This window comes from Rattus norvegicus, chromosome 13 (genome assembly GCF_021556685.1).
Source record: "Rattus norvegicus strain SHRSP/BbbUtx chromosome 13, alternate assembly SHRSP_T2T, whole genome shotgun sequence".
Lineage (NCBI taxonomy): Eukaryota > Metazoa > Chordata > Mammalia > Rodentia > Muridae > Rattus > Rattus norvegicus.
The window spans coordinates 93,866,935-93,892,660 of NC_141546.1; the positions used below are offsets into that span (position 1 = coordinate 93,866,935).

The 25,726-nt window shown below is 42.8% G+C and overlaps 2 protein-coding genes across 16 annotated transcripts in view; one reads left to right on the forward strand and one right to left on the reverse strand.

Moving 5' to 3' along the window:
- Positions 1-5,698: 5,698 nt before the first annotated feature.
- On the reverse strand, positions 5,699-23,462 carry Tfb2m (transcription factor B2, mitochondrial). 6 transcript variants are annotated; one of them, XR_015635143.1, is made up of 8 exons: positions 23,028-23,462; positions 22,193-22,281; positions 19,369-19,519; positions 14,890-15,038; positions 10,774-10,903; positions 9,185-9,247; positions 8,492-8,652; positions 5,699-6,659 (listed from the first exon to the last, which is right to left on the reverse strand). XR_015635143.1 is itself a non-coding variant. In NM_001008293.1 (8 exons), the coding sequence occupies exons 1-8, from the start codon at positions 23,338-23,340 to the stop codon at positions 6,482-6,484; spliced, it is 1,194 nt and encodes a 397-aa protein (NP_001008294.1). In that variant the 5' UTR covers positions 23,341-23,430; the 3' UTR covers positions 5,699-6,481. The 6 variants fall into 6 exon arrangements, 4 of the variants coding, with proteins under 4 accessions (NP_001008294.1, XP_087436478.1, XP_087436479.1 ...); XR_015635142.1 differs by having other exon boundaries at positions 10,770-10,903; NM_001008293.1 differs by having other exon boundaries at positions 10,814-10,903; positions 23,028-23,430.
- A 60-nt stretch (positions 23,463-23,522) lies between these two features.
- Positions 23,523-25,726, forward strand: part of Cnst (consortin, connexin sorting protein) — a 76,808-nt gene continuing 74,604 nt past the window's right edge. For 4 of the 10 annotated variants that reach the window (XM_087581435.1, XM_087581436.1, XM_087581440.1 and 1 more), the window contains exon 1: positions 23,665-23,826. Coding sequence is in view for 4 of the 10 variants with exons in the window: in XM_087581434.1 (XP_087437560.1) it covers positions 23,629-23,826 (198 nt within the window). In the remaining 6 variants the exon portion in view is untranslated. Of the gene's footprint in view, positions 23,827-23,963; positions 24,754-25,726 lie in introns of those variants that run through there. The other 6 variants (XM_087581434.1, XM_087581433.1, NM_001430792.1 and 3 more) reach the window with 3 other exon arrangements.

The following is a 25,726-nucleotide window of genomic DNA, read 5'->3' on the forward strand; positions in this document are numbered from 1 at the left end:
ATAGGGTTGATGGTATGTGGTGGTTTGAATAAGATGGCCCCCATAGGCTCATGATTGAATGCTTTGTCATCAGGGAATGGTGTTACTTGAGAAGGATTCTTGAAAGGCATGGCCATGTTGGAGGAAGTAGGATTGGGCTTTAAGGTGTCAAAAGGCCCAGTGGCTTTCTCTGTCTGCTGCCTGTAGAACTCTCAGCTCCCTCTCCAGCACCATGACTGCCAGCATGCTGCCATGCTTCCCAGCATGATGAGAATGAATTAAACTTCTAAAACTGTAAGCCAGACACAATTAAATGCTTTCCCTTAGAAGAGTTGCTGCGGTCATGTTGCCTCTACATGGCAATAGAACACTTAAGACAAGGTGGAATCAGATTTCCTGAGGTTTAAACTTGTTGCTTGTCAAGAATTGTTAGTGGCTATATAGACTTCTTGTGTAGACCATGCCTGCCAGGAACTCACAGAGATCCTCCAGCCTCTGCCTCGCAAGTGCTGGATTAAAGAAACGTGCCTTTCAAGGACCACATAATTCTTGATTGACACCAGTGCTAAGATCTAGGAAACCATGGTAATCCGGTGGGTGTAATTCATAGATTACTATCACAAAGTATAACTGAATTAAGAAGCTCAGGCAAGCCTAGTGTTGATCAAAAATTAATCAAGAAAAGAATCTATAGAAAAAAACAGATTATAAAGATACTAAAAAGATTAAAATGGCAGAGATAAAAATGATGTAAATTATATAGGTAAATTGTTACTGACTCTGGGTTGACCTTAGTGGTATACCCCTTCAATTCCAGCATTTGAAAGGATAAGGCAGATGGGTCTCCATGAGTTTGAGGTCAGCTCGGTTCTAGGCTAGCCAGGACTACTATAGTGAGATCTGACTCAAAACCAAACAAACAAAAGACAGAGGTGAAAGTAGTCAGGAATAAAGAATCTCCACATCCCTGCCTGCATGTTAAAGTGTCCTCAAGACCCTGTCCTGGGCCAGGCTGGGCCCTTGGCTCTGTGACAAATATAAAAGAAAACAAACACCCAAGGATATTAAAAACACGGCACTCTAGAGAACAGTTAGAGTGCAGAGAATTTCCAAAAGAGGTAACTTGTCTATCATGATATAAAAATGGCAGCAGTGGGAACAGGAGGTTAGAAAGCTGGTCCATGTACAGAACCCACTGTCTGGAAATCTCTTAACTACGAAAATTCTAGACGGACTGACTACTCCAGCAGGGCTTTCCCAGTCATTTACGATGGGTGTTGTAAGTGCCTAGTATAATCCTGCTAACTTTGCTTGCTCTCCCAATCAGGATATCCACATGCTCAATTGGAAGATGCTTTACTCTCTACTACTTGCTATTTGCTCTTGTTTGTACTACACACTCAATCCATTCAGCCACTCAAAATCAAATGTATAGCCGTGGTTAATTGGTCCATGCACGGAACAGATGGATGGAGACAGAGTTAAGACATATGGAGCAAAACCAAGGCTCAAAGCACATAGCTAGGGGAAAAAAAAAAGTCTGTGGCATTTGAAGACTGGACAGACCATGTAGTAGAGGCAAATTGCATAAGGATTTAGAGCACTCAGCATTTCCAACGATATTCAATGGTAAACCAATGGAAGAAGGAAAACCAAATGCTACTGTCTTAGGGTTTTACTGCTGTGAACAGACACCGTGACCTGGGCAACTCTTATAAGGAAAACATTTAATCGGGGCTGTGTAGTGAGAGGCGGGTTGCGCTCTCTTGCTAGTTCATCTCAGATTAGTATCTCTCCCAGGGGCTCTCTGCTAGCCTTGAACTCTCTGGTTCCAGCCACCTGGTAAAATCAATAGTCAACAAACTGTAACTCAGCAATCAGATTTACATGTTAAATTCCCAACCCACAATACAGCCACACAATAAATTCACTTCCAATTAATAAAGATATAAACCACCCACCTAGAAAAGATAAAATTGACCTAGTCCACCTGGATCTGGATCATCCTGTTCTATTGTCTCCATCTTCCTCTCCTCGCTGCTCCTCCTCCTCCTCTCTCCTTCCTATACTTTTCCCTGCCTGCCCTTCCTTCTCATCCAGCGATAGGCTTCTCCTTATTTTGAACCCACCTCCCTGCATAATGACATCATCCTACAGGGTTGGTTTACAGGTTCAGAGGTTTAGTCCATTATCCTCAACAAGAGAGCATGGCGACTTCCAGGCAGGCACGTCGCTGGAGAAGCTGAGAATCTTAATGTGAAGACTGGTGGAAGAAGAATGGCTTCCAGACAGCTAGGATGAAGGTCTTAAAGCCCATACCCACAGTGACATGATACACTTCCTCCAGCAAAGCCACACCTATTCCAACAGGGCTACACATCCAATAGTGCCACTCCCTGGGCCAAACATGTTCAAACCACCACAGCTGCTAAGGTGTGTAACTTACTTGTAGGAATTTAGGCATCACAAATGGTTACAGATTTTAAAAAGAGCCTAAAGCCATGCCTGACTTTCATAGATAGAATGGTAGCACATTTTGGAAGCTTTGATTACATGCTGATGTCAAAGGCACTAACTAGGTTCGGTGTTTTAGTGCTGGGCTAGTGATTATGATATCTCTTGGCAGAATACTTGCTTAGCATGTCTAAGGTTCTGGGTTATACAGCCAAACCAAACCAAAACCAACCAAAAATCCTGTTGTTACAAGAACAAATCTGAGATTCAGTGTTCGCCCAATCAGGGTTACTATTGCTGTGATGAAACACCTCGAAGCACCTTGGGGAAGAGAGGGTTTATTCGACTTCCACTTTCACAAACAATCAAGACTGGAACTCAAGCAGGGCAGGAACCTGGTGCAGAGGCAGAAGCTGATACAGAAGCCATGGAGGGGTGCCGCTTACTGGCTTTTTCCTCTCTGATGACTCTAGCCTATGTCAAGTTGGTAGGAAACTAGCCAGCACAAATGTGCTTCAACTAAAATCTAGAGATTCTTTAAAGACTGTGATGGCTGTTCTTGGTTGTCAACTTGACTACAACTGGAATTAACTAAAACCCAACAGTGGAGGGCACACCTGAGAGGGATGTTTTGCTTAATTTGAAGTAGAAAGATCTACATTTAATGCAGATCTTCGAGGTAGGAAGACATATCTTTAATCTAGATCTTTTGAGCTGGGAAAAACCAAGCTCTTATCCCGGCCAGGCCTTCTGCCATAAGGGCGTGGAAGAAAGAAACTTTAGTTCTTTGCTTGCAATTCTGTCACCAGTAAGTCTTTTCATTCACAACGCTAGACAGCAGTTCTCAACCTGAGGTTGGGACTCCTTTGACAATCCTCTATCTCCAGAAATATTTACAAGTCATAGCCATAACAAAACTACAGTTATGAAGTAGTAATGAAAATAATTTTATGATCCGGGGTCACCACAACAGGAGAAACTATATTAAAGGTTCATAGCATTAGGAAGTTGAAAACCACTGCACTAGAATCTACTACTTCAGGATTCTAGAATATACTGAAGACTTGCAGACATCTAGCCTCATGGACAGAGGAACTACTGGATTCTTGGACTTTATGTTCACGACCACCTATTGTTGGATTAGCTGGACTGAAGTTTGTCAGTCTTTCTAATAAATTCCCTCTCTATATATACAGAGAGTCAATTCATAAGTTCTGTTACTCTAGATAACCTTAATACAACAACCTAATTTTTTCTTACTACTTCTATATTTTAATTATTTTGAAATACAGTGTGATGGCTAAGAAACATCCAGATAATTGTTATTCTGTGAAATCAGCATCACTTGACTCTGACTAAATAAAACTCATTTTTTTTCCTTCTAACTAAAGGTAGCAGAACTGCACAGAACAGGAGAGAAACTCATTATTGAAGGCAGCATCTTCAATTCTAACACCCCCAAAGTGTCCTAGTTCTAGTTTCAGTGTCCCTCAAAGTTGCAAGGCACGGTAAAGGGGAGTCATTGGAAACAGAACGTACTTCATATTACGGTGCTGAGGCTGCAGGTTCTCCTACACAAAACTGCTGAGGCTAGAGAGGAAAATAAAAGCTTTGGGGTCCTGAGGTAGGCTTTGGGAACTAGGGGGATGTTTGATTCCTAAGTCATTTTTAATGTCTTCTAATTTCGTTAAGTTGTTGGGTATGTCATGGCTCTTGGTCAGATCGATAGCAGCACTGCTGTAACTTCGTTTCTGCTGCTGTGATGAAATACACCAAGGCAAACAACTTAGAGGAGAAGGGTTTATTTCAGTAATCCACCATTGTGGAGAAGTCAAGGAAGGAACTTCATTATCTCCTTACATCCATCACACCCACAGTCAAGAACAGAGAAATAAATTCGCACATGCTCACTCTCTTCCGTTCGGTTGCTCCACTCCTCTTACCTAGGGAATGGTGCTGTCCACAGTGTCTTGGGGCTGCCCGTATAAATTAAGACAATACCCAACAGGCATCCCCATCCACGGGCCAACCAGATACAATCCTCCATGGAGACTCTTTCCCCAGGTGATTCTATGCGGTGTCACGTTGACAATTAAAACTAACCATAGCTAAACCATTGGCCCAGAGCCAAAAGTAAATGCAGAAATTGAAGCTTGATATGTGGGAAGAATGAGGACTTGAAAGGTACCACAGACCTGAGCTCCTCAGTGCCTGCCTCTAAGAAAGTACCTTCAAGTTCCATACTTTTAGGTCACAGACAATCTAGTTTCAGTTTTGGTTCTTCCTCTAGGGCCTTACACATCTGAGGCAATTGTTTCAAAACTGTTTTCTCGAGACTCGGTTTCTCTGTGCACATGCAGCCTTGGCTGTCCTGGAACTTTTCTCTGTAGAACAGCCTGGTCTCAAACTCACAAGAAGAAATCAGCCTGCTTCTGCCCTCCAAGCACTGGGATTAAAGGTGTGCACCACCACAGTGCAGCCTGAACTTTTATCTTTTTATTGTGCTGAAGACCAAACCAGGTAAAGTGCTCTACCTGAGGCACAACTCCAGCCTAGACTTGGATGAATTTTTTTTCACAACCTAAAAAAACAAGGCATTCCTCCCACCCCCTTCTTTCTGAATACAGTGAATGGATCCCAGGGCCTCACACATGATAGCACTCTACCACTACCACTGAGATCTATCCCATCCCAGAAATCCTTGTGTGTGGTATAGGTGCATAAACTGTGGCTGGACAAATCTTTATTGCTTAGTTTTTGATACAAGATCTTTAGAGCCTTTTCAACTGAGCTCAGAGCTTGTAACTTGATAGATTGACTCGTGAGCTCCTCTCCATGTGCCGTCCTCCTGCTCTGCTGCCACAGCGTGCTTCACATGTGTGCTGGGAACTCAGCTCATGTCCTCAGGACTGCACGGCAAGGGCTGCAGAGCCACCTCCCTAGCTTGCAAGAGGCCTTGTGGTTGAGATGAGGCTCGTCCAGGCTGGTCTCCAACTCTGGACGGCTCACCCCTCCCACCTCAGCCGCCACTGCAACTGAGGTGCACATCTTGCACTTTGCTCAAGACATTTCAGTTACACAGACAGAATTACTCCCCGAAAGCACAACACATGACTCAAGTAAGGTAAGTATGTTTGGGGTCAATTTAAAATTTCACTCTTGCATATGGAGACACACACACACACACACACACACACACACACACACACACACACAGAGAGAGAGAGAGAGAGAGAGAGAGAGAGAGAGAGAGAGAGAGAGAGGCAAATGTGCAAATTCTTTATTTCTCAAAAAATTTTAAAACATACTAGAATTTAAACAATTGGATTGCATAGTACCTGATAATCCACTTCAACATAAAAGATAATCTAATCACTTTCTGAAATAAGTTTTTATTGTTTTGTCTTGTTTTGACCAGGTCTTTTCTTAGCCCAAACTGGCCTCACACTCAATTCCACAGTTGAACTGGCATTGAACTGGTGGGCCCTCTACCTCACGAGTCCTGGGACTTGCACCACCACGTCTGCCCAAATCAATGCACATTCTAAGTGTAACAGTATTGAAACTGGAGGGAGAGTCAAGCCATTGGCAGTGGTGAAAAGTGCATATTGAAAGATGTTTGGCCCAAAGGTTTCCATTTCTAAAGTAAATAAATTCCCATAGGAAATGTTCCACACCTATGGGCCTTTGCAGTGAAGAGAAATTTCTTAAAATTTCCTGTACTGGAAAGCAAAACCAGAACCTTGGACACCTAGGCTCATGTTCTACCACTGATCTACAGCAGAAGTAATTTAAAACAAAGCACATTTGATCTTACTGAACTGACAAGTTTTTGTTTTATTTAACTTTGAATAAACCTGCAGCCATGGTTTTTCCTGTGTATCAAAGGTATCAACTTAAGAGGAAATTATTCGCTTCATCTGTGCCAAACAAGGATAGTTTCTCTTCTGCTAAAAGGATATGAACATCTTGAAATTCAGTTTTCATTCATCACATAATTTCAAAATTAATAGACAAACAGCTCATTCATGGCTTGTAGACGTTTTCCCTAGAGCTCACTGTCGTCCGAGCAGTAGTCATAGATCCATTTAAAGACAGAGTCTTCTGAACGTTCTATAGTTTCAAAAAGTCTTTTGAAGTCGTGAGGATACATTTTAGCAGCCGTGTCTCCAGGTCTTTTCCTTATCTGCCTTAGTATATTAATGGGGTCAACCGTACTCAGGGAACTGCAGAGGAAAACCAAACAAACGCACTTAACTCCCTCTCACAATGGTCACTACAGCTGAGAGAGCTGCCTCCCAGGTCAATCAAAATGGCTAACACATAAATAAATGTAGTTGACAGTCTATATGTAATATCTGCATTTTCAGCTCCGTACAGAGATGACTGTGAACTGGTCCTCCTACTTTTACCTCCCGAGTCCTGGGGTTATAGGGATGAATGCCACACTCAGTTTGGATAACTAATATGCACATAGAATGTATTAAGGACATAATCTCAGTACTCAGGAACTGACCCAGTTATTCTTAGAAATTCAGAGCTCAACTGCAACGAAAATCACCAAGTGAAGTTTTCAAGTGAAGTTTTAACATGGTATAATCAATTCTCACAAAATTCTAGTTTACATATTATCATTTTTATTTTTGTTTTCATTTTGAGATATGGTCTCATCACATAGCTTTGGCTGGCCTGGAACTTACAATGTAGACCAGGCTAGTCTCAAATTTACAGAGATCCACTTGCCTCTGCATCCCGAGCACTGTGATTAAAGGTGTGTCCCACCACATGCACCTGGTGGTTTTCTCTTTCTTTTTGACATCTGCATTTAAATGGCCACCACCCCAAGACAGTGAGATGAAAATCAGGTTTCTTTCAGTGATTTATTGACATTTTAAACTTTTGTGTATATATGAAGTTTCTGGGTTTTGAGGGGTTTCTTTGTTTTGTTTTGGTTTGGGTTTTTTGAGACAGGGTTTCTATGTAGGCCCACAACCCTCACTATAGACCAGGTTGGCCTCAAACTCAGACATCTGTCTCTGCCTCCCAAAAGCTGGGATTAAAGAAGTGCGCCACCAACATGGGCAAGGTTTCTTAAAGATAGATTCAGTCTATGTCCTCGCTTATTTGGAACTCAGGTGACCAGGCTCCTAGGTGTTGAGATTGTAGGCTTACCCTTTATTTGTAAATATTGAGTGTACTGGTGTACTGGTGCACATCTGCACACCCATAATCCCAGTACTTGGGAAGTAAAGGTAGGAGGTTCACAAGTTCAAAGTCATCTCTGGCTGTACAGAAAGTTAAGGCTAGCTTTGGCTCCATGAAACCCAATCTCACATGTTTCTAGTAAAGAGTAAACAGTCCTATTAAGGTTATATGGTATATGATGATTAATTAAAATAACTAACACTTTTCCATCTTCTGACAATACTTTAGGGACTGCTAGTTACAAGGTAAATGGAGACTCCATTGCATAGGCAGGAGAGATGGCTCTGCAGCTAAGAGTACTTGATGCTTTCCTTGGGGGCCTGAGCTCAGTTCTCAGCTCCTCTATCAAGCAGCTCTTAAACATCTGTAACTCCAGCTCCAAGGGAGACAGCATGCTGCTCTGGCCTCTATGGGCACAGCACACATGTGCACACACATAAAAAGAAAATATCATCTGAAGCTAAAACCACCTTTGAGTACCTTAGGTTTTGCTGCTTAAAGATGAAAATAAATGAAACTGGGAGTGTGTGGAAAACATGATGCACAGCAGGGAGAAAGGTATTTTTATTTATTGTTTTTTTTGACTTTTATCTTATGGGTCGGTGTGTGTGTGCCATGTGTGGTGCCCACAGAGGCAAGCGAGGGGTGGTAGAGTCCCTGGAACTAGAATTACAGGTGCTTGTGAACTGCTTCTCAACCATCTCTCCAGCCAGGAGGAAGTATTTTTAACAGGTAAATGAAACATGGGCACACCTTACTCTAAATCAAGATGTGAAAAAACCACCTTCTAACACAGGAGACAAGCTCAGTAAATCACTACTTTTATACTCATTTTTATTGAATTTCCACTTACCGTAAATGGTGTATTATTGGGGCATTGCGTTTCCCAAAGCAGTGCTTTACCAAGTGGAAAAACATATCATAGTTCAAAGGACTTAGGTTTTCTGTAAATAATGTCCTACGAGGAGTCATTCGAACAAGATATAGGTTTTGTTTCAGTAAATTTAATGATTCCTAGAAAGAAAGAAAGAAAGAAAGAAAGAAAGAAAGAAAGAAAGAAAGAAAGAAAGGAAGAAAGAAAGAAAAGAAAAGAAAAGAAAAGAAAAGAAAAGAAAAGAAAAGAAAGTTTTTGTCAGTCATAAACTATTACCAGACTAGAAGGCTGACTACTTAGTTCTTCACGATAGTTGTTGCATGTGCCGCATGTTTTTGGGCCTTACCTAACCGGGACAGCTAAAGTTTACTGACTCTAGTGAAAATCAGAGCTCAAACACAGCCCCAGTACAAGTGGAGCTCCTGCTTTGTTCAAGGGACACCACCACCAGACCTAAGGAGACAGAAGTACTACCGACTAGCTTTTTCCTTACCATACATTTATACATTGGGTATGCATGCACATATGTATGCACAATCTTATTACTGAAAATTGTTAATTCAGAATAAAGATAATCACTGTTTTGGACATCTCCCCAGTCTCTCAAGACAGTTTTAGGGAAAATAAACACTGGATTACATGAGAAAAGGGACCAGCACCATTTGCTCTTACCGAGTGCTTTGACTTTTCCAAGTGCCCATTTTCGGCATGCACACTAAATGACGACCAAGGCTCCTGGAGGAAGAAAAACAGACATGCTATTTCTTTCTTTCCTTAGGTCTATGTGTGGTGTGTGTGTGTGCGTGTGTGTGTGTGTGTGTGTGTGTGTGTGTGTGTGTGTGTGGTGTGTGCGTGCATGTGTGCGTGTGGTGTGTGCGTGCATGTGTGCGTAGGTTGGAGGCTGTTCTCAGCTGTTTTTGTCCTCTCCACATCATTTTTCAAGTCAGGGTCTCTCATGAACCTGGGCTTGTGGGTTCTGTAGGACCAAAGATCCTCTGGCCTCTGCCTCCCAGCCCTGGGATAAGAGGCATGGCCCACTACACTGGACTGTTTACATGGTTGCTAAGAATTGAACTCAGGTCCTCATGTTTTGTACTACATGTACAAAAGTACTACAAGTACTTTTGCAATTGAGCTATCTCCTCAAGCCCAAGACATTGTTTAGTTCATAGAACACAACTGAAGACCAAGTCTCCTCAATTCTTTCAGTTAATTCTTTTTTGTCAAAATGTCTCAAGTTACTATTGCCTTAAAAACAAAATCTCCCTATGCAAATCTGGGTGTGGTGGTATATAATTATAATCTTGGTACTTGGAAGGTAAAGGCTACACGATACCCAGCCCATCCCACCCTACAAAACAAACAAACAAAAAAAACCCAAAAAGCCCCATACCCAGGGGTTAAGGTTTGTAGCTTTGTATTTAAGCACTTGTCTCAAACCCAAAACCTTACACAAATAAAAGGGTAAATCACTTCAAATCATACCTGGCGATGCTCAGTAAGTGTTACAACGACTAACTATTGAATTTGGATATTCAAATAGGTAAAGGCAATGTATTAAGCTAAATACAGTGATATACATTTATATTCCTAGCACTCAAGGAAGCTGAGACAAGAGAATGAAAAGTCTGAGTTTACACAATGAAACCTTTCTCAAAAAACAAAGCATTACTGGGTGGTGGTGGTGCCTTTGATCCCAGCATATGGGAGGCAGAGGAGGGTTAACTGTGAATTTGAGGCCAGCCTGATCTACAGAGGGAGTTCCAGGACAACCAGGATACACAGAGAAACCCTGTCTTGAAAACAAACAAAACCCCCAAACCAACAAACAAAAACTCCCAAAGCAATAAAATATTCACTATATTAAAAAAAAAAAAAGGAAAGCAGAAACATCACCAGTGTCACTAGTAATGATTTCTGGGGTACAGAACTGATAGTGACTCAGAAAATTTCCTTCTTTCTGTAAAGCATATCTCAAACAAATCAAGTTTCCTAGTTTTATCATGAGCCAGTCATATTACTTTTATAAGAGAAAGAAATTGCCAAACAAATGTCGATACTAATGTCATTCAAGAGCTGGTAAAGGAGGCAGAGACAGAGGGTCTCGGAACTCAAGGCCATTCCGACCTACGGAAGGACTAAGGAGCCCCACGCCAGGTAGGACTGCATAGTCACACTCTACTGCAAAATAAAACAAAACAAGTCAGAAGACAATGACATTAGTATTTTAAACCTTTAGTGCAGGGTCCGCACTTACCAACCTGAGTAACATAGTTCTTCTGGCATTAAAACTTCACTCACCATGTGCAGAAACTTAATTTCACAAGCCACTTGCCAAAGCACACCCAATACTTGATATAAATCTGGCCTTTTAGGAGTTGCTATTAGTTTCTAGTAAAAAGAATCAAACAAAATTATGTTACATAAAGTCTTAATAAATATCAAATGTTGGGTTTTAACTGAAACATCTTAATAGCATCTAAAAATGTCAATTAAAAGATGAGACTTGGGGCTGGGGATTTAGCTCAGTGGTAGAGCGCTTACCTAGGAAGCGCAAGGCCCTGGGTTCGGTCCCCAGCTCCGAAAAAAAGAACCAAAAAAAAAAAAAAAAAAAAGATGAGACTTGGCCAGGCATAGCCTTTAAATCTACTTCTTGGGAGGCAGAGGCAGGAGGATCTCTGTGAGTTCCAGGATAGACAGGACTACATAAAGAGTCTCTGTCTCAACAAACAAACATAAAGCGCACTAAGAACAACATATTAACATAAGAACTTTCAGTAGTTTTCCCTTTTCAAAACAAATGGCAACATATACAGCTGACTGCATGGGCTGGATATGGGTTAAGAACACTTGCTGCTCTTCTAGAGGACTGGGGTTTGTTTCCCATCACAGACAAAGGCCATTCACACCATGTAACAGTGAGCTGTTAAATTGTGCATCAAGAATTGTTAAGTTCCAGGGAATCCAATGCCTTCTAGCTCTGCCAAGTAACTTGTACACACATGGCATAAATACATACTTCTAAATAAAAACAAAACAAACAAACACCCCACAGGCCAGAAAGATGGTTCTGTAGTTAAGAGCAATGGATGCTCTTCCAGAGGACCCACAGGACAGGTCACAGCTGTCTGTCATTCCAGACTCAGAGAGAATCTGGTGCCTTTATCTGGCCTCATGCATGAATGTATGGATACGAACAGACATTAAGGCAATCAATCCTACACATGAAATACGTAAGAAAAGCTAGAATAAAATAACGTATAAAGACTAAGAATCATAGCAAACACCTATAACCTCAGCACTAGGGAGACTAAGGCAGAAGATATCACTGAGTTCAAGGCTAGACTGGGCTACATAATGAATCTGACACCAGCCCAGGTTACAGAGTAAGACTCTTTTCGAAAATAAAAACAAACCAGAAAAACTAATAATTGAGTTACAGACACAATTAAGACAAAAACAATTCTGCATTATGGATCCAACAACACAAAATAACATGTATTATGGAGAAAGACAGGTATGTTGGCTTATATATTAAGTGAGCTATTAAATGGTGCATCAAGAATTTTGTAGCTGGGATGGTAGGAGGGCTCAGTGGATAAAACCTGAGAACCTATGATTCCCTTGGTAGAAGGAGAAAATGACTCATGCAAGTTTTTTTTTTCTCTTCTGAGTCCCACATGCTAAGACCCATGTCCCACATGCTAACACCCATGTGCATGAACATGCACACATACACAATGTTTATTAATAATTGTTAAGGCTCTTTTTGGGGATCTGCCTGTCTCTGCCTCTCTAGCAAAGCTGACTCTTGCTAGACACTGAGGATGATACCATCAGTGAATGGAGGCTATCAGTGAGAAAGAATCCCTTAATAAAGTCCATGGTAAAAAAAAGGCACAAAAAGAGGTTGTAAGCAAGACAAAATTTTGGGTCTCAGGTAGCCCAGGCTGGTCCGCAACTGTGATTGGAAGGTAACCTTGATTTCTGATCCTTCCTCTTTTGAAATCTTTCCCTATCCTCTAAATGTCCAAGTGTCCACACAGGTTTGGCCACTGTGGCCCACTACAGCCTGATGAGCATTCTTACCTTGCTCTCCTTTCTTTGCTCGTATATTGTATGTATGAATGGCCTCAAGGATCAGAATTGTCCATTCTCTCATTCTACGTGGCTAGCCAATATTTACTCTCTGGGTGAGGACACATTTCCTCATTGCTCCATTTCTCCTATGTACAATTCTTTCATGCACGATGAACACCGTCAATAACACTGGAGCAACATCATACGAAGCACTGTGATCCCAACAGCAATGCACAGGGACTTAGAAGGCCTTCTCATACACAGAAGAAAAGTAAATAGGCTGCTTGCTCTTCCTGCACCAGGCTCCCAACACAGCAGACTAAAAATCAAACCCGAACCACTCAGACTTATGTTCCATGCCACCGAGGTCAGCCCACATTGTTTATCTGTCTTTTCCAGAAGTCAGAAACAGCCAAAGTTCCCACACAAGAAAGGACAAGTTGCTAAGAAAATGAAAGTCCATCTACATTAATCCTTACACAGCAACCGTCCTGCAGGTGACCACCCTGTTAGCCTTCTGTTCACTGTCCCTGTCTCTGCTTCAGGAACGTAACTGTGAAATGACCACGCAGCCGTCTGAGTTCTGGTTTAGCTTTCTCCAGTCCTCCACTGTCTATAAAGTTAACCTCCTATGCGGTTCTCATTGGGACCTGTATCCTATTTTACAGAAAGAAGTGTTGATGTATCTTCCCACCAAAGATAAAAGTCAATTAGGGCAATGAAAAACTGAAACGTACAAAAGATTTTAACAGAAGCCGGACAGTGGTGATGCACACCTTAACCGCAATACAAGCACAAGCACAGGCAGGCAGACCTTTGAGTCAAGGTCAGCCTAGTCTACAGAGAGAGTTCAAGGGTACAGTGAGAAACCCCTGTGGAAAAAACAAAAACCAAACACTAAGCACACGCGCACACACACTTAACTGAAACTGCTTCAGGGAAGATGTACCAATGGTAGGCAAACAAAAGATGCTGAACACCGATTAGGTGACACTACTAACTCAGTGGCACGATGCTTCATCCCACTATGAGATGCTGTCAAAGACACAGAAGGGCCAGTGAGATGGTGCAGCTGGGCAAGCTTGCCGACCTGAGTTCGATCCCTGGAACCCATCTTTGACCCCCACACAGTCTGTGGCATGTGTGTACCAACACTCACACACTAATAAGAAACACAAAATTACATGAAAAATACAAGTATGATAGAGGAAAATCTTTGAATGCTTGCACACTGCTGGTGGGAAATAAAATAGTATATCTAGCAAGAAAAATTGTATGGCACTTCCTTATTTCTTAAAAATTAAATAGAGAATTACCACATGATCTAGCCATCCTAGTTCTTTATATATGAGCCCAAAACACTGAAAGCAGGGGCTGGGGAGATGGCTCAGGTGGCAAAGTGCTTACCATGCAAGCATGAGGCCTAAGTACGACCCCATGGGAAAACCAGGCACAACAGCACATGCCCAGAACTCATGGCTGGGGAGATGGAGACAGAGAGTTCCTGCGGTTTGCTAGGCAACTAGGCTAGCCAAACTGGCAAACCAAAAGTCCTGTCTCAAACAGGCAAATCAGTGAGTAAATAAAACAGAGTAAACAAAGAAAAGAATCAAAAAGAAGGCAGACAGCTCTGAGCAAGGCAACAGAAGCCACCTCACCACTACTTTCCACCCGCACACTCCCCTGCCACAACCGGAAAACAGAAGTTGTAAAAACGCGTATGAAGTCTGGTATGTGGCTGCTTTATTCATAATATTCTAGAGGTGGAAGCAGCTAAGTGTTCTCTCATCATGAATGAACAGATAAATCTTGGTGAATACATACAGAATACTATTCAGTAGAAAGAAAATGAAATTTGAACATGATGCACCACAGGTGAACTTGACGATATCAAGGTAAGTGCAGTCAGTCAGTCACAAAAGGACAAACAAGATATGACTCCACGTCAGGTTCACAGGGCAATGGTCACTGGAGCCTGAGGAAATGGGAGGGTGGGGAGTCAAGTGCTCAGTGGGATGTCTGAAAGTCTGAGCTGAACAGCAAGTACTGGGTGCATAATATAAATATATTCAATGCCGCAGAAGGTAAATTGTCAAATAATTAAAACAGTCCATCTTACATGTTTAATAAAAAAAAAATGTAAAGTCCTAACTTGACTCTAAAGATTGTGCTACAGAACTTCATAATCTTGGAACTCTCCAAAGTCAGGGCCCCCAAGTTAAAATGCAGCTGAAGCTCCTGAGATTACCACAGCACTCTTTCAAAGCAGCGGTACAGATTATCCTTTAACAACGCACCCGGAATTCTTTTTCACTAATGAACATATTCAGTTCTACTCGTCCATATCTGTATATAGATTCGCAGGAGTACAGATCAAACAGGATTTTCCAAAGCAATCGTCTTTCATGTTTATTTGGTAGAATTCCAAATACTTTTATAGGAACACCTGTTAGGAATACAAACAGAAATTTGTATAAGGTCCTTAAAACTTTCTCTTCTGATCACATTTTGCTGATACAAAGTACGGTAACAATGGTAGCTGTATTTTAATTAAGGACCCGAGACGGTGGCTGACATGCGGTGTGGTATGCTGGAATCACCAGGGAAAGAGGTGTGGGAACATCCCAAATGAGAAACTGGAAAGAGCAGAGCAGGGAGCTGGGGTCAGCGGGGGGTTAACTGTGCAAGTGTGAGGGGGACCTGCTTCCAAGTGGGCTGCAGAGAACCCACCACTGTGCGGGATTCCAGGGTATGCTGTTCAGTCTACCCAGACAGGCTCCAGGCTCAGTGACAGGCACAGAGTGACTGAGGAGGACACTCAACATCAAACTCTGCCTCCACATGCATACACATGTACATGTGTACATTCAAGAATATGTGTACATACAAGAAGAGGGGAAAAAAAAAGAAAGAACGTAAAAGTTTTGTCCTGGGGCCTCTTTTTTGTGACGTCTCCTAGACGGTCAGCTGTGTCAAGATGAAGCTGAACTCTCCTTCCCTGCCACCGGCTGCCAGAGGCTCACTGATGTGGACGATGAACACAAGCGTCATGCACTCTATGAGAAGGGCACGGATGGCCACAGAAGTAGCTGCCGATGCTCGGGGTGAAGAGTGGAAGGGTTATGTGGTCTGGATACTTTATAGGAATGACAAACAAGGTTTGCCCGAGAAGAAGGAGTTTTGACCCATGGCAAAGTGTGCCTGCCGTTGAGTAAGGGTGTTCTTGTTATAGACCACGGAGACTGAAGAAAGGAAGCCCAAGTCTGTTCATAGACGCCAATCTGAGTGTTCTCAACTTGGTCATTGTTTAAAAAGGAGAGAAGGATATTCCAGGACAGACAGATACCACTGTGCCACATCGGTTGGGACCTAAAAGAGCTAGTCGAATCCAAAAGTTTTTCAGTCTCTAAAGAAGATGATGTCCACCAATATGCTGTCAGAAAGCCCTTGAACAAAGACAGTGAGAAGCCCAGGACCAAAGCACTCAACATGTCTTGCAGGATGAATGCTGACAACTGTTCTGAAGAACTAAGACAGCTGCCTACAGCAATGACAGAAGGAGATTTGAGAAAAACCCTTTCCTCTTGGCACTAAAGGGAGTAGCCACAAAACATGGTTTAAAAAGATTCTTGGGGTTGGAAAGATGGCTCAGCACTCAAGAGCAGTTGGTGCTTTTCCAGAGGACTCAAATTTGGTTCCCAGGTTCCACCTTGAGTGGCTCACAGTGACCTGTAACTCTAGCTCCAGGAGAGCTGATGTCTTCTTCTGGCTTCTGAGGGCACCCATATGTCTATGCACATACTTACTTATAAGAATATTAAGCAAACAAACACACACACACTTTCTGCTGAGTCAGCAGCTTAATTCTGTCCCCTCGTTCCCCCATGGAAAATGTCATGGAACTACACGCTGACACCTGACCGGAATTCCTCTAGACTGCAAAGAAGAAACTGGAATCAGATTCAGGCAATATCCAGTGAGATGGACATCTGGTTAATGAACGTATCAACCCAGTGTTTAGAATAACACACACACTTGTGTCAGGTGACACACCCTGGATATCTGGAAGGTCAGCCCAAGAGCAAGACAGGCATTCGAACGAAACTGGACTTCTGAAGGCCTACCCTGAGGTGTGACGATTATGAATGAGCAGCCCTGTGACAGATGCCCACTGACAGAATGAACATCTGTAACCTCCCATGGGAAGGACACCCTGGAGACTGACAGACATCCAGGCTGCGACCAGCAACCGGGTAAGAAGGCACTCAGTTTCTACATCCCATCCTGCTCTCTCCCCTAATTTAGCAGACCAATGTTGTCCTTCTATCTTCTCACCCCATCTCTTCATTCCCACTTGGGTAGCTTGTCAAAGCAGATGGGCAGCAGACTGGATTGCAGGGTCTGTGTCTCAGCCTCCTCCCAGCTGGGGCTCCCCTCCTCTCTGAAGTTGTCTGATTATGTGTCTACTTCTAAGATTTATCTTTATTACTTTTAGTTATGTACAGACATACACTTATGCACATGGGCACACATGTTGAGTGCAGGTGGCGAAGGATGCCCAGAGGCATTGGATCTCTCAGAGCTGTTGGTACAGACAACTGAGAGCTGTGCACATGGATGCTGGGACTAAACGCCAGTCCTCAGGAGGAGCAGCAAGCGCTCTCAATCATGGAGCCAGGCCCAGCCACCCCATCACTCCATTTCTTTACCTATTTTCCCTCTTCACTTTCCCAATCAATTCAATACTAATCATTAATCTTCTCTACCATTTTCCTTTTCATGCATACTCACGATTGACTACTAGTATCTTAATATGCAGTGTTGATAATCAGTGCTCCTGTGCTTTTTTACGATTGGCATTTAAGGGGACTGTGTATGTGGCTGTTGTTATATGTTCACAGTGGGCCTACCCTTTGGGAGTGATGTTTCTGCAGACAGTGCTCTACTTTTAGGGGTGTCCTCTAGGGATTGTAAGTACAGCCAAAGACATCAAAGAGTACACCAAGAAATCCCTGGACAAATTCCAAGAGAACACAAACAGCTTAAGGAAGTTAAATATGGATAGGAATTGAAATTCAATAAGGGGACAGAAATACTACGTTAAAAAGAGTCACTTGAAATAGTAAATTCAGGACGTCAAATAGAAAATCTATAGAAAACTCCACTAATAGAATGGCTCAAGGGAAAATACAATGTCTAGGCTTAAGACAAAGTATAGGAAATTGAGCACTCAAAAATGATAAATTAACTGGATGATATCAACAGAACATTTGAGATCTGTGGTACACTAAAAAAGACAAAATCTATAAATCATCAGCATAAAAAAATGATTCATGCTAAAGGAATAAAAATGTTTTAATGAAAATCATAGCAGAAAGTTCCTGAGTCTAGGGAAAGACATGCTTAGTCAAGTTAACGGTGCTTGACCAGAGAAGACCAGAAGAAGCTTCTCATCTCTGATAGTGAAACACTCAACACACAGAGCCAAGACAGCATTCTGAAAGCTGCACAAGAGAGACGGCAAGCTGCATGTACACACAGGTCCAGCAGGGTCACTGCAGATGTCTCAACAGAAACTAAGACAGGAGGGGCTGGGAGGACGCACTTCAAACCCTAGACGGCAACTGTGAACCAGCATAGTACACCCAATAAAGCTATGTCACGATCAAGAAAAAGAAAAGTGTTCCATAAGTGACATTCATATAAAGACATTCTTAACTGCTAAACTAGCCCTACATAAGATACCTGAAGGGATTCTTCAGACTGAAGAGAGATAAGAAAGAGTAAACTACACTGCAAACAGTAGTTGAGCAGAGGAGGACCAAGAAAACACCCAAACTACAGGATCAACAAAACAGCTCCATTCCAATAATAATAATGCCTACTGTTAACATCTAATAAATTCCCCAGCGAAGGGTAAGATCAGCAAACTGAACTTAAAACAGGATCTAATTATGTATCGTTTTACAATACATAATGCCATTTCTTTTTTTTAGCCATAAACAACAAAGTTAAAACACTGCAGGAGAATGAAAGAAACCAAAGATTATCATATTAAGCATTAAGCCAGCCTCAGAAAGTCAAAGATCTTGCTTTCTCTCATATGTAGTTACTAGATTTACACAGATACATAAAATCAAGTATTACATTATGATATGAATGCAGAAGCAACACTATTGAAGAGATGAAGGAAGCTAGAGGAAGAGTGAGGGGGGGTAGGAGTGGCTCAGGAGACGGCTTTGTGGTTAGGAGCACTGGCTGTTCTTCTAGCCCCTTGGTCAACCCCCAGCACCCACATGGTGATGAACAACTGTGTAAATCTCCAGTTCCAGGGGAGTCCATCCAACGCCCTCTTCTGGCTTACATGGACTCTGCATGAACATTGTGTATAGACAAAAACATGGAAGCAGAACACATATATGCACAAAATAAACAAATCCTTACAAAGAATTTTAAATAAATAAAAAGGTGATATGAAAGGGAATTTATATGAACACATATTTAAACATGAATTTATATGAAAATGTCCTTATGTAAGACAGTCTTATGTACAATGAATATATATATATATAATTAATTTTCAATAACTAAGCTTCCTTTCCCCCTTAATACATAATTAGTCCTTTCTAGAACTAAAATGATTATTTATATACAGGAAGAGGCATGTTTAATAAGAGAGTAGTTGCTCGTGAGCTGATCTAAATCTCTATGTATTATATATACATGCATTAAACAGAAACTGTAAAGCATCAGCTTTAGTGAATGACAACAGTTACCTGCTGACCAAGGAACTGCTTTTATTCCCAGGTTCTGAAAAATTGTGTGTGAATTCACATCCGGTCGTACTAGCTCCTGATACCTAGGATCTATTTTAAAGAAGTCACAGTGAACCACTTGTAACTCTCCATCCGCATTCTTCCTTAAGGACTAAGGAGACAGAAAGGTGAGATTAGAAATTTATCATCATGTACACCTTGCTACAATTCAAGATCTATCTCAAAAAATAAGAAAAAATAAATAACAATAAAAACAGCTGGTGGGGCATGCCTGATCTCATTACTCAGGAAACTGAGGCAGTAGAATTATAAATTCGAGGTAGGCTCGAGTTACATAACTCTAAGACTAGCTTATCTCTATGATATAGTGAGATCTGGTCTTAAAAATCTAAGGGCTGGAATGTATAAAGCTTAATGGTAGAACATTGGCCAAACATCCAGGGAGGCTCTCCAGTACCTCAAATAAAATAAAGATAATTCAAAGATCTTGCATGAAGATATAGTCCTAATAACCTCAAATTTAACAAAGGAAATAAAAATCAACTACTGCTTCAGAAATGATCAAATGCAACAGTTTTCTTAAGAAAAGAAGTCAGGGGCTGGAGAGATGGCTCAGCGGTTAAGAGCACCCGACTGCTCTTCCAGAGGTCATGAGTTCAATTCCCAGCAACCACATGGTGGCTCACAACCATCTGTAAAGAGATCCGATGCCCTCTTCTGGTGTATCTGAAGACAGCTACAGTGTACTTATATGTAATAAATAAATAAATCTTTAAAAAAAAAAAAAAAAAGAAAGAAAAGAAGTCAGAACTAAATAACCTTCCACAGTGGCTCGTGGAGGTCAGTAGTTCAGTACTTGTGTAGCATGTGTGAGGCTATGCATTCAACCATCAGCACCACATTAAAACCAAAACCAAGCCAGGCATGATGGTACACACTTTTAATCCCAGCACACAGAAGACAAAAGCCAGTAGATGAGGCTGGCCTGGTCTAACAGAGCAAGTTCCAGGACAGCCAGGACACACAGAGAAACCTTGTTTCAAAAAACCAGAAAAAAAAAATCACCAACAAATGTTCTTTTTTTAATTGTTGTTGTTGATGACGCTTTAGCTCTTTGTAAAGCTGACTCTATTGTGGAGGGTGTGGGAATGTTAAGGCAGGGTCTCACTATGCAGCACAGGCTGGCCTGGAACTCACTCTGTAGATGAGGCTCATCTCCAGACTCCTGGTGACCAATTCTGCTTCTGTCTCCCACATGTTAGCGTTGCAGGTACCTGGGAGGCAGAAGCAGAAGGATCTCTGCCCATCTGACCTACTAGCTTTTTTTCTTCTTTTTCTTCAGTGCTGTCAATTAAAAACAGTTTGTTTTACATTTTCACTGTGGAGTGCTGTCTGGTCCAAAATTCCAAATAAAGAACAGGTTAGCCTTGGAACCAGTGACTCGCACTCTCCTGCCTCTGCACCAGACTTGAGGAATTAAAAGTGTGTGGCACTCCACCGGCCAGGCTCACTCTCACCACCAGGTTTAACCATGGACCTTGTTTATGCTAGACCAACTTGCAGTTCTACCACTGAGCATGACCTCACCAATGGCCAACGACAACTCAACTCCAGCTCCAAAGTTTCAGTTTTAAACAATTCAATCCTTAGATATTGGAGCTATTTCCACAACAGTTTTGTTGTCTCACAGCACCTTTAAATTCAGGCCATTCCTTCTTTGTGCTTCAGGAAGCTGCTATAGATCGCATGTTTCCTGAATTAATTTTCTCTCAAGTGGTCAGTTAAAGACTCAGAAACACTGAAACAATCATTTGGGGGGAAAAACATCTTTCTGCAACTGTATTTATCCATCTCAAACCTTTTTTGCTTCAACTGAAGTCCTAAGTAACTCAGAGTTCACAGAGAGAACAGAGCTCACCCATTGACCTAACCTTAGCACTCACTCTTGAATGTTTAAGTGCACACAGGGCAGGGCCACAGCACGGCTTACTGAAGCTGACCAATTACATATCCCTCAGCTAGACTGTATAGGAAGGGGATCTTTAGGGAATAAACTATACTTATCTAACAAAAGGTAGATTAACAGTGGAAAAGTGTAACAACAAATTCATTAATGGAGGCCTTATGTCACAAGTGGTCGTATGTGGATTTAGAGAAAGTACCCAATTTTATGCTGAGATGATGGAGAATGAGCATCTATGTGGGGATGAGCTTTGATAAGAGGGTGTGCTCTACTACAACCAACCAAAGGTAGGAACAGACCCGAGGACCGATTCTTAGGCTCTCTGTATGCCATCCTTCTCCTGGGCAGAGGGGCAATGCTTCTGACAAAAGAACTCATGATCTACTATGAATCAAGGCAGGTCAAAGAGTATCTTTACAGACAGTTCTCACACAAAGCTTGCAATAATAGTCACAGGCTTACTGGCTCCTTTGCAGGGAGGTGGTCCCAGTTTCTATGTCTATCCTGACAACAGGAGTTCTGGTCTCTAGGGCTCGATTTGAAGAACAGTAGGGCAGAAACACTTTCTTTCTGAGGCTACACCTGTGGGCTTCCACCTGTCCTTTATTCCAAAATACTCAGCATGTCAATGAGTCACACTTTGAGGTTATCATTTTCTGGACCCCAGTAGGAACTAGAAAACAGATCTCAGAACTCCCAAGCTTTTAGTTATGGAACACTCACTAGGTCCTAGTCTTTATAGAGATATGAGACATGTTCCCTAAGTCCATAAGAAGAAATTATGTGCTTAATTTTACTTCTTTAACTCACTCAAACTTAGTGGATGGAACAACAAATTACTTTAGAAACTTAAAAATATACCTCCAAATGTGGAATAAACATCTTTTCACTTTCAAAGGCAACCACTCTGGCACCAGCTTTAAGTAATGCCCCAGTCAGGATTCCTGGACCTGGTGTATTAACAGAAAAACTTTATTTGCAAAATGAACAACAGTCTGTCTCTCTGCCTCTGCCCCCTGTCTGCCTGCCTCTCCCCCCCCAACTCCTCCCAACCCCCCAAGACAGACAGGATCTCACTGCGTATCTCTGGCTGTCCTGGAATTCCCTCTGTAGACTACGCTGGCCTCGAACTCACAGCCTGCCTCTGCTGGGAATAAAGGTGTGTGCGCTGCACCTGGCCATAGTCACTTTCAAAGACGACTTTACACAAGTTTCAAAGACACGACGTTCTCAGATAAGATTCTTTTTACATATGTAAAATGATGATTCAGTTCAGTTAACGGGTAAGCAGTACAGTAATACTTACCGTCCTCAACAAATGTCACAATTTCTTAGAAGAAAAACAAGTATATAAGATAGTATGCAAGAATACGCTTACCTCTTACTCATGGACTATCTGAATGTTTAGCCATTAAAAATTACTGTGAAGTCTAAACGGAATCGACTCTCTGTAAGAAGTGATGCTCAAGGAAAAAAAAATACAATTTAGGGCCAATGAGAACGCTCAGAGGGCAACGGCGCTTGGCGTGAAGTCTGAACACTTCATTCAATCACTGAGATCACATAATATAAGGAGAGAACTGGCTATTCGTTAAATTGTCTTCTGAACTAAACACGCGCGCAAACACGATAAATAAACGCTAATTTATAATATTGGGGATGTAAAAGCTAAGATAAACCCCTCTGCTCTACTCACCTGGATTGCACTCTAGTATAAGTTGATGGGATGGGTTTTGGTGCTCCAGCAGGTCTCGTACCAGGTTCCTGGCCGATTTCTTACATGCTATGTGACGCGTAGGCTCTGATCGACTCTTGTGTGTCCACGAGGACGACTCCTCGAAATCACAATCAGGCAACGGTTGAGTGTAGAGGTCAGAGAAGCTACGCCGGTTCCTCTCTTGCCAGTCCTTCCGCGTCGCCGCTCCGGACCCCAGAATGCAAGACGGGCCGCGGCCCGCCAACACTGACAGCGCCAGCCGCGGGGGCAGCCTCATCGCCAGTCCCCTCATCCTCCTCTAATGTCCACCCCAATCACCAGTTAACAGTGTAGCCTCTGCGAAGAACACGGAGCACCACATCACACGTGCACATACTTCACGGCCTCACTAGGCCGGGCGGAAGTAAACATTACGAATGGCGCATGCGAACGACCTAGCCTCGGTGCTTTCTTCACTCGCTTCCGCTTCCGCCCAGGCTCCGCCCCCAGGCTCCTGTGAGTGGACTCTCCGGGTGTGTCCGGGCTGGAACTCTATGGTCGCCCGCCCTCCGCACTTCCTCTCTAGCCGCGATCTCACTCTATGCTCCTCGGTCCGGCGGCCAGCCGGGAGGGGTGCGCAGAGGGAGGCGGGGCGGGAAGGCTAGAGGTGTCTGATTCTCCAGTGCGGCGGGAGACCCGAGCCGGCGGTGTGACAGCTCGTCGGCCGCCATGTCAGCGAGCCGGGCTGGAAACAGACTCGGCGCCCGGCTGTAGCCCTTGCGATGCCTCGGATGCCCAGGTGAGACTAGCAGCCAGGCTGCAGGGGACCTGCCGGCTGACGACCGCCGCCGAGCTGGGGAGAGTCGTTGGCTCCTCCCCGGGCGCTGTCCTCCCGGGAGTTGCAGCGGGTCCCCTCGCATCCGCCCCCTCTCGGCTCTCCTGTTTTCCCCGCTTTTCTGCGGGTACGCGGTTGTCGCGCGTCGCGCCAATTTCTCCGCGCGCGCTCCCCTCCCCGGAGACCCTGCGGCTTCTACTCCGCGTCGGTGTCTCTGTTCGGTGGCCCGTCGTCTGTGCTGGCTTCCTTAAGGATGGCTTTTATTTGCTCTCATACCTTCTTTCCCCTCCACAGCTACCTCTTTGGTTGTCAGAAACCGCCTAGTGCTTCCCTTCTTTCCTCCCTCTGGGCCAAGATTTACCTTTTCTTTTTTAGTATGCATGTTTGCAAGACTGAAATTTAAGGCTGAAAAAAATTAATATCTGAAAGCTTAAAATTCCTTCCTATGTTTAAAAGGATTAAGGTCTTAGGAAGCTTCTTTATTCTCTGTGTAAACTTAGTTAAGCACATTGTACTGTAGAATGCAATTTAAAAGGCCGATTGCAGAGACTAAAAATAGGTTGCCCTAATGGGAATTTTGGCAGTCTTTGGGGCAGTATTGGAAGATCCTTTTCTTTGAGAGTGATTTCGGTGTTTGGGGATCGTACTCAAAGCTTTGCCCACTATCCTTCCATCAAGGCAGGAAGCCGCGGCCAATCAACTTCTTAGTTTAAAATACGTACAATCCTTTCTGCTTACTCTGCTGGCAGCATAATTGAGCTTGGCATTTAAATGCACAAGGAAAGAGTTTCTGAGGAATGTGTCACCTGCCAAGTAGCCTGAAGCTTATCCTTAGCTGATGAAACTCTAGGGCATAAAGAATTGACACCTGAAGATGGCCTTTTTTGCATGGTAAGTTAGTACACTGTAGAAGCTATTAACTGTTATTCACTGATCTTAATTTTGTTAAGTTTCTGTTTTGTTTTGTTTTTTTTTTGTTTTGTTTTGTTTTTTTTTTGGTTCTTTTTTTCGGAGCTGGGGACCGAACGCAGGGCCTTGCGCTTCCTAGGTAAGCGCTCTACCACTGAGCTAAATCCCCAGCCCCTGTTTTGTTTTTTAACATCCTTTCCTTATTAAAATATTCTAGCCAGGCATGGTAGGGAAAGTCTGTAATCCTAGCATCCAGGAGGCGGAGGACCCACCAGTTCGAGGCCAGCCTGGGATGCATAGAGTTCAAGGCTAGTTTAGGATATAGTTGAACCATGTCTCATGAAAAGAAAAAAAAGAAAGGTGACTGCCCCTCCCCCAAGTGGGCATTTTGATAAACTCAAAAGTATTCTAGATTTACATCCCTCCCAGAGCTATTTAACAATTGATTATGGCAGAATGATTTTTAGAATTCTTTATTAATTAATTAATTTAATTAACTTTACATCACGATCCTTGCCGTCCCTCCCTCTTCTCCTCCCAGCCCTTCCCCCAGAATGATTTTTTTAAATATCAGAGCAATAACAAAATTCACTTACCAAGTGCATCCTTGAGTTTTTCACCTTTAAAATAAGCCTCTTAAGGCAAGGGGATATAGCTCAGTGGTAGACCACTTAGCATGTGTAAGGCCCAGAATTCCATACCTAGCACCATTTTTAAAACTTTCACAATACCTGTGGACCACAGCCCAATCAGTCCTAGGAAACTTAGGGTGGGATTTATTTCCCTTTCGAGTGGTTGATGGTAGGAAAGTTATATTTATCGTCCTCCTTCTTTGTTAGGGGTCAAACCCTGAGCTTTGCGCTTGCTGGGCAAGTGCTCTGCCTCAGAGCTACCTCCCCAGCCCCCTGTTTTTGTTTGTGTATGGGTGTGTGCCTTTGTAGTGCGATGTTGCATG

Coding starts and splice junctions, on each gene's coding strand:
- Tfb2m (NM_001008293.1), bottom strand. CDS start 23,340: ATGAGGGGACTGGCGATGAGGCTGCCCCCGCGGCTGGCGCTGTCAGTG. Junction 9,248..10,813: donor AAATTAAGTTTCTGCACATG/GTGAGTGAAGTT, acceptor TTCTTCCTCCAG/GAGCCTTGGTCGTCATTTAG. Junction 8,653..9,184: donor TGGAAAAGTCAAAGCACTCG/GTAAGAGCAAAT, acceptor CTTTCTTTCTAG/GAATCATTAAATTTACTGAA.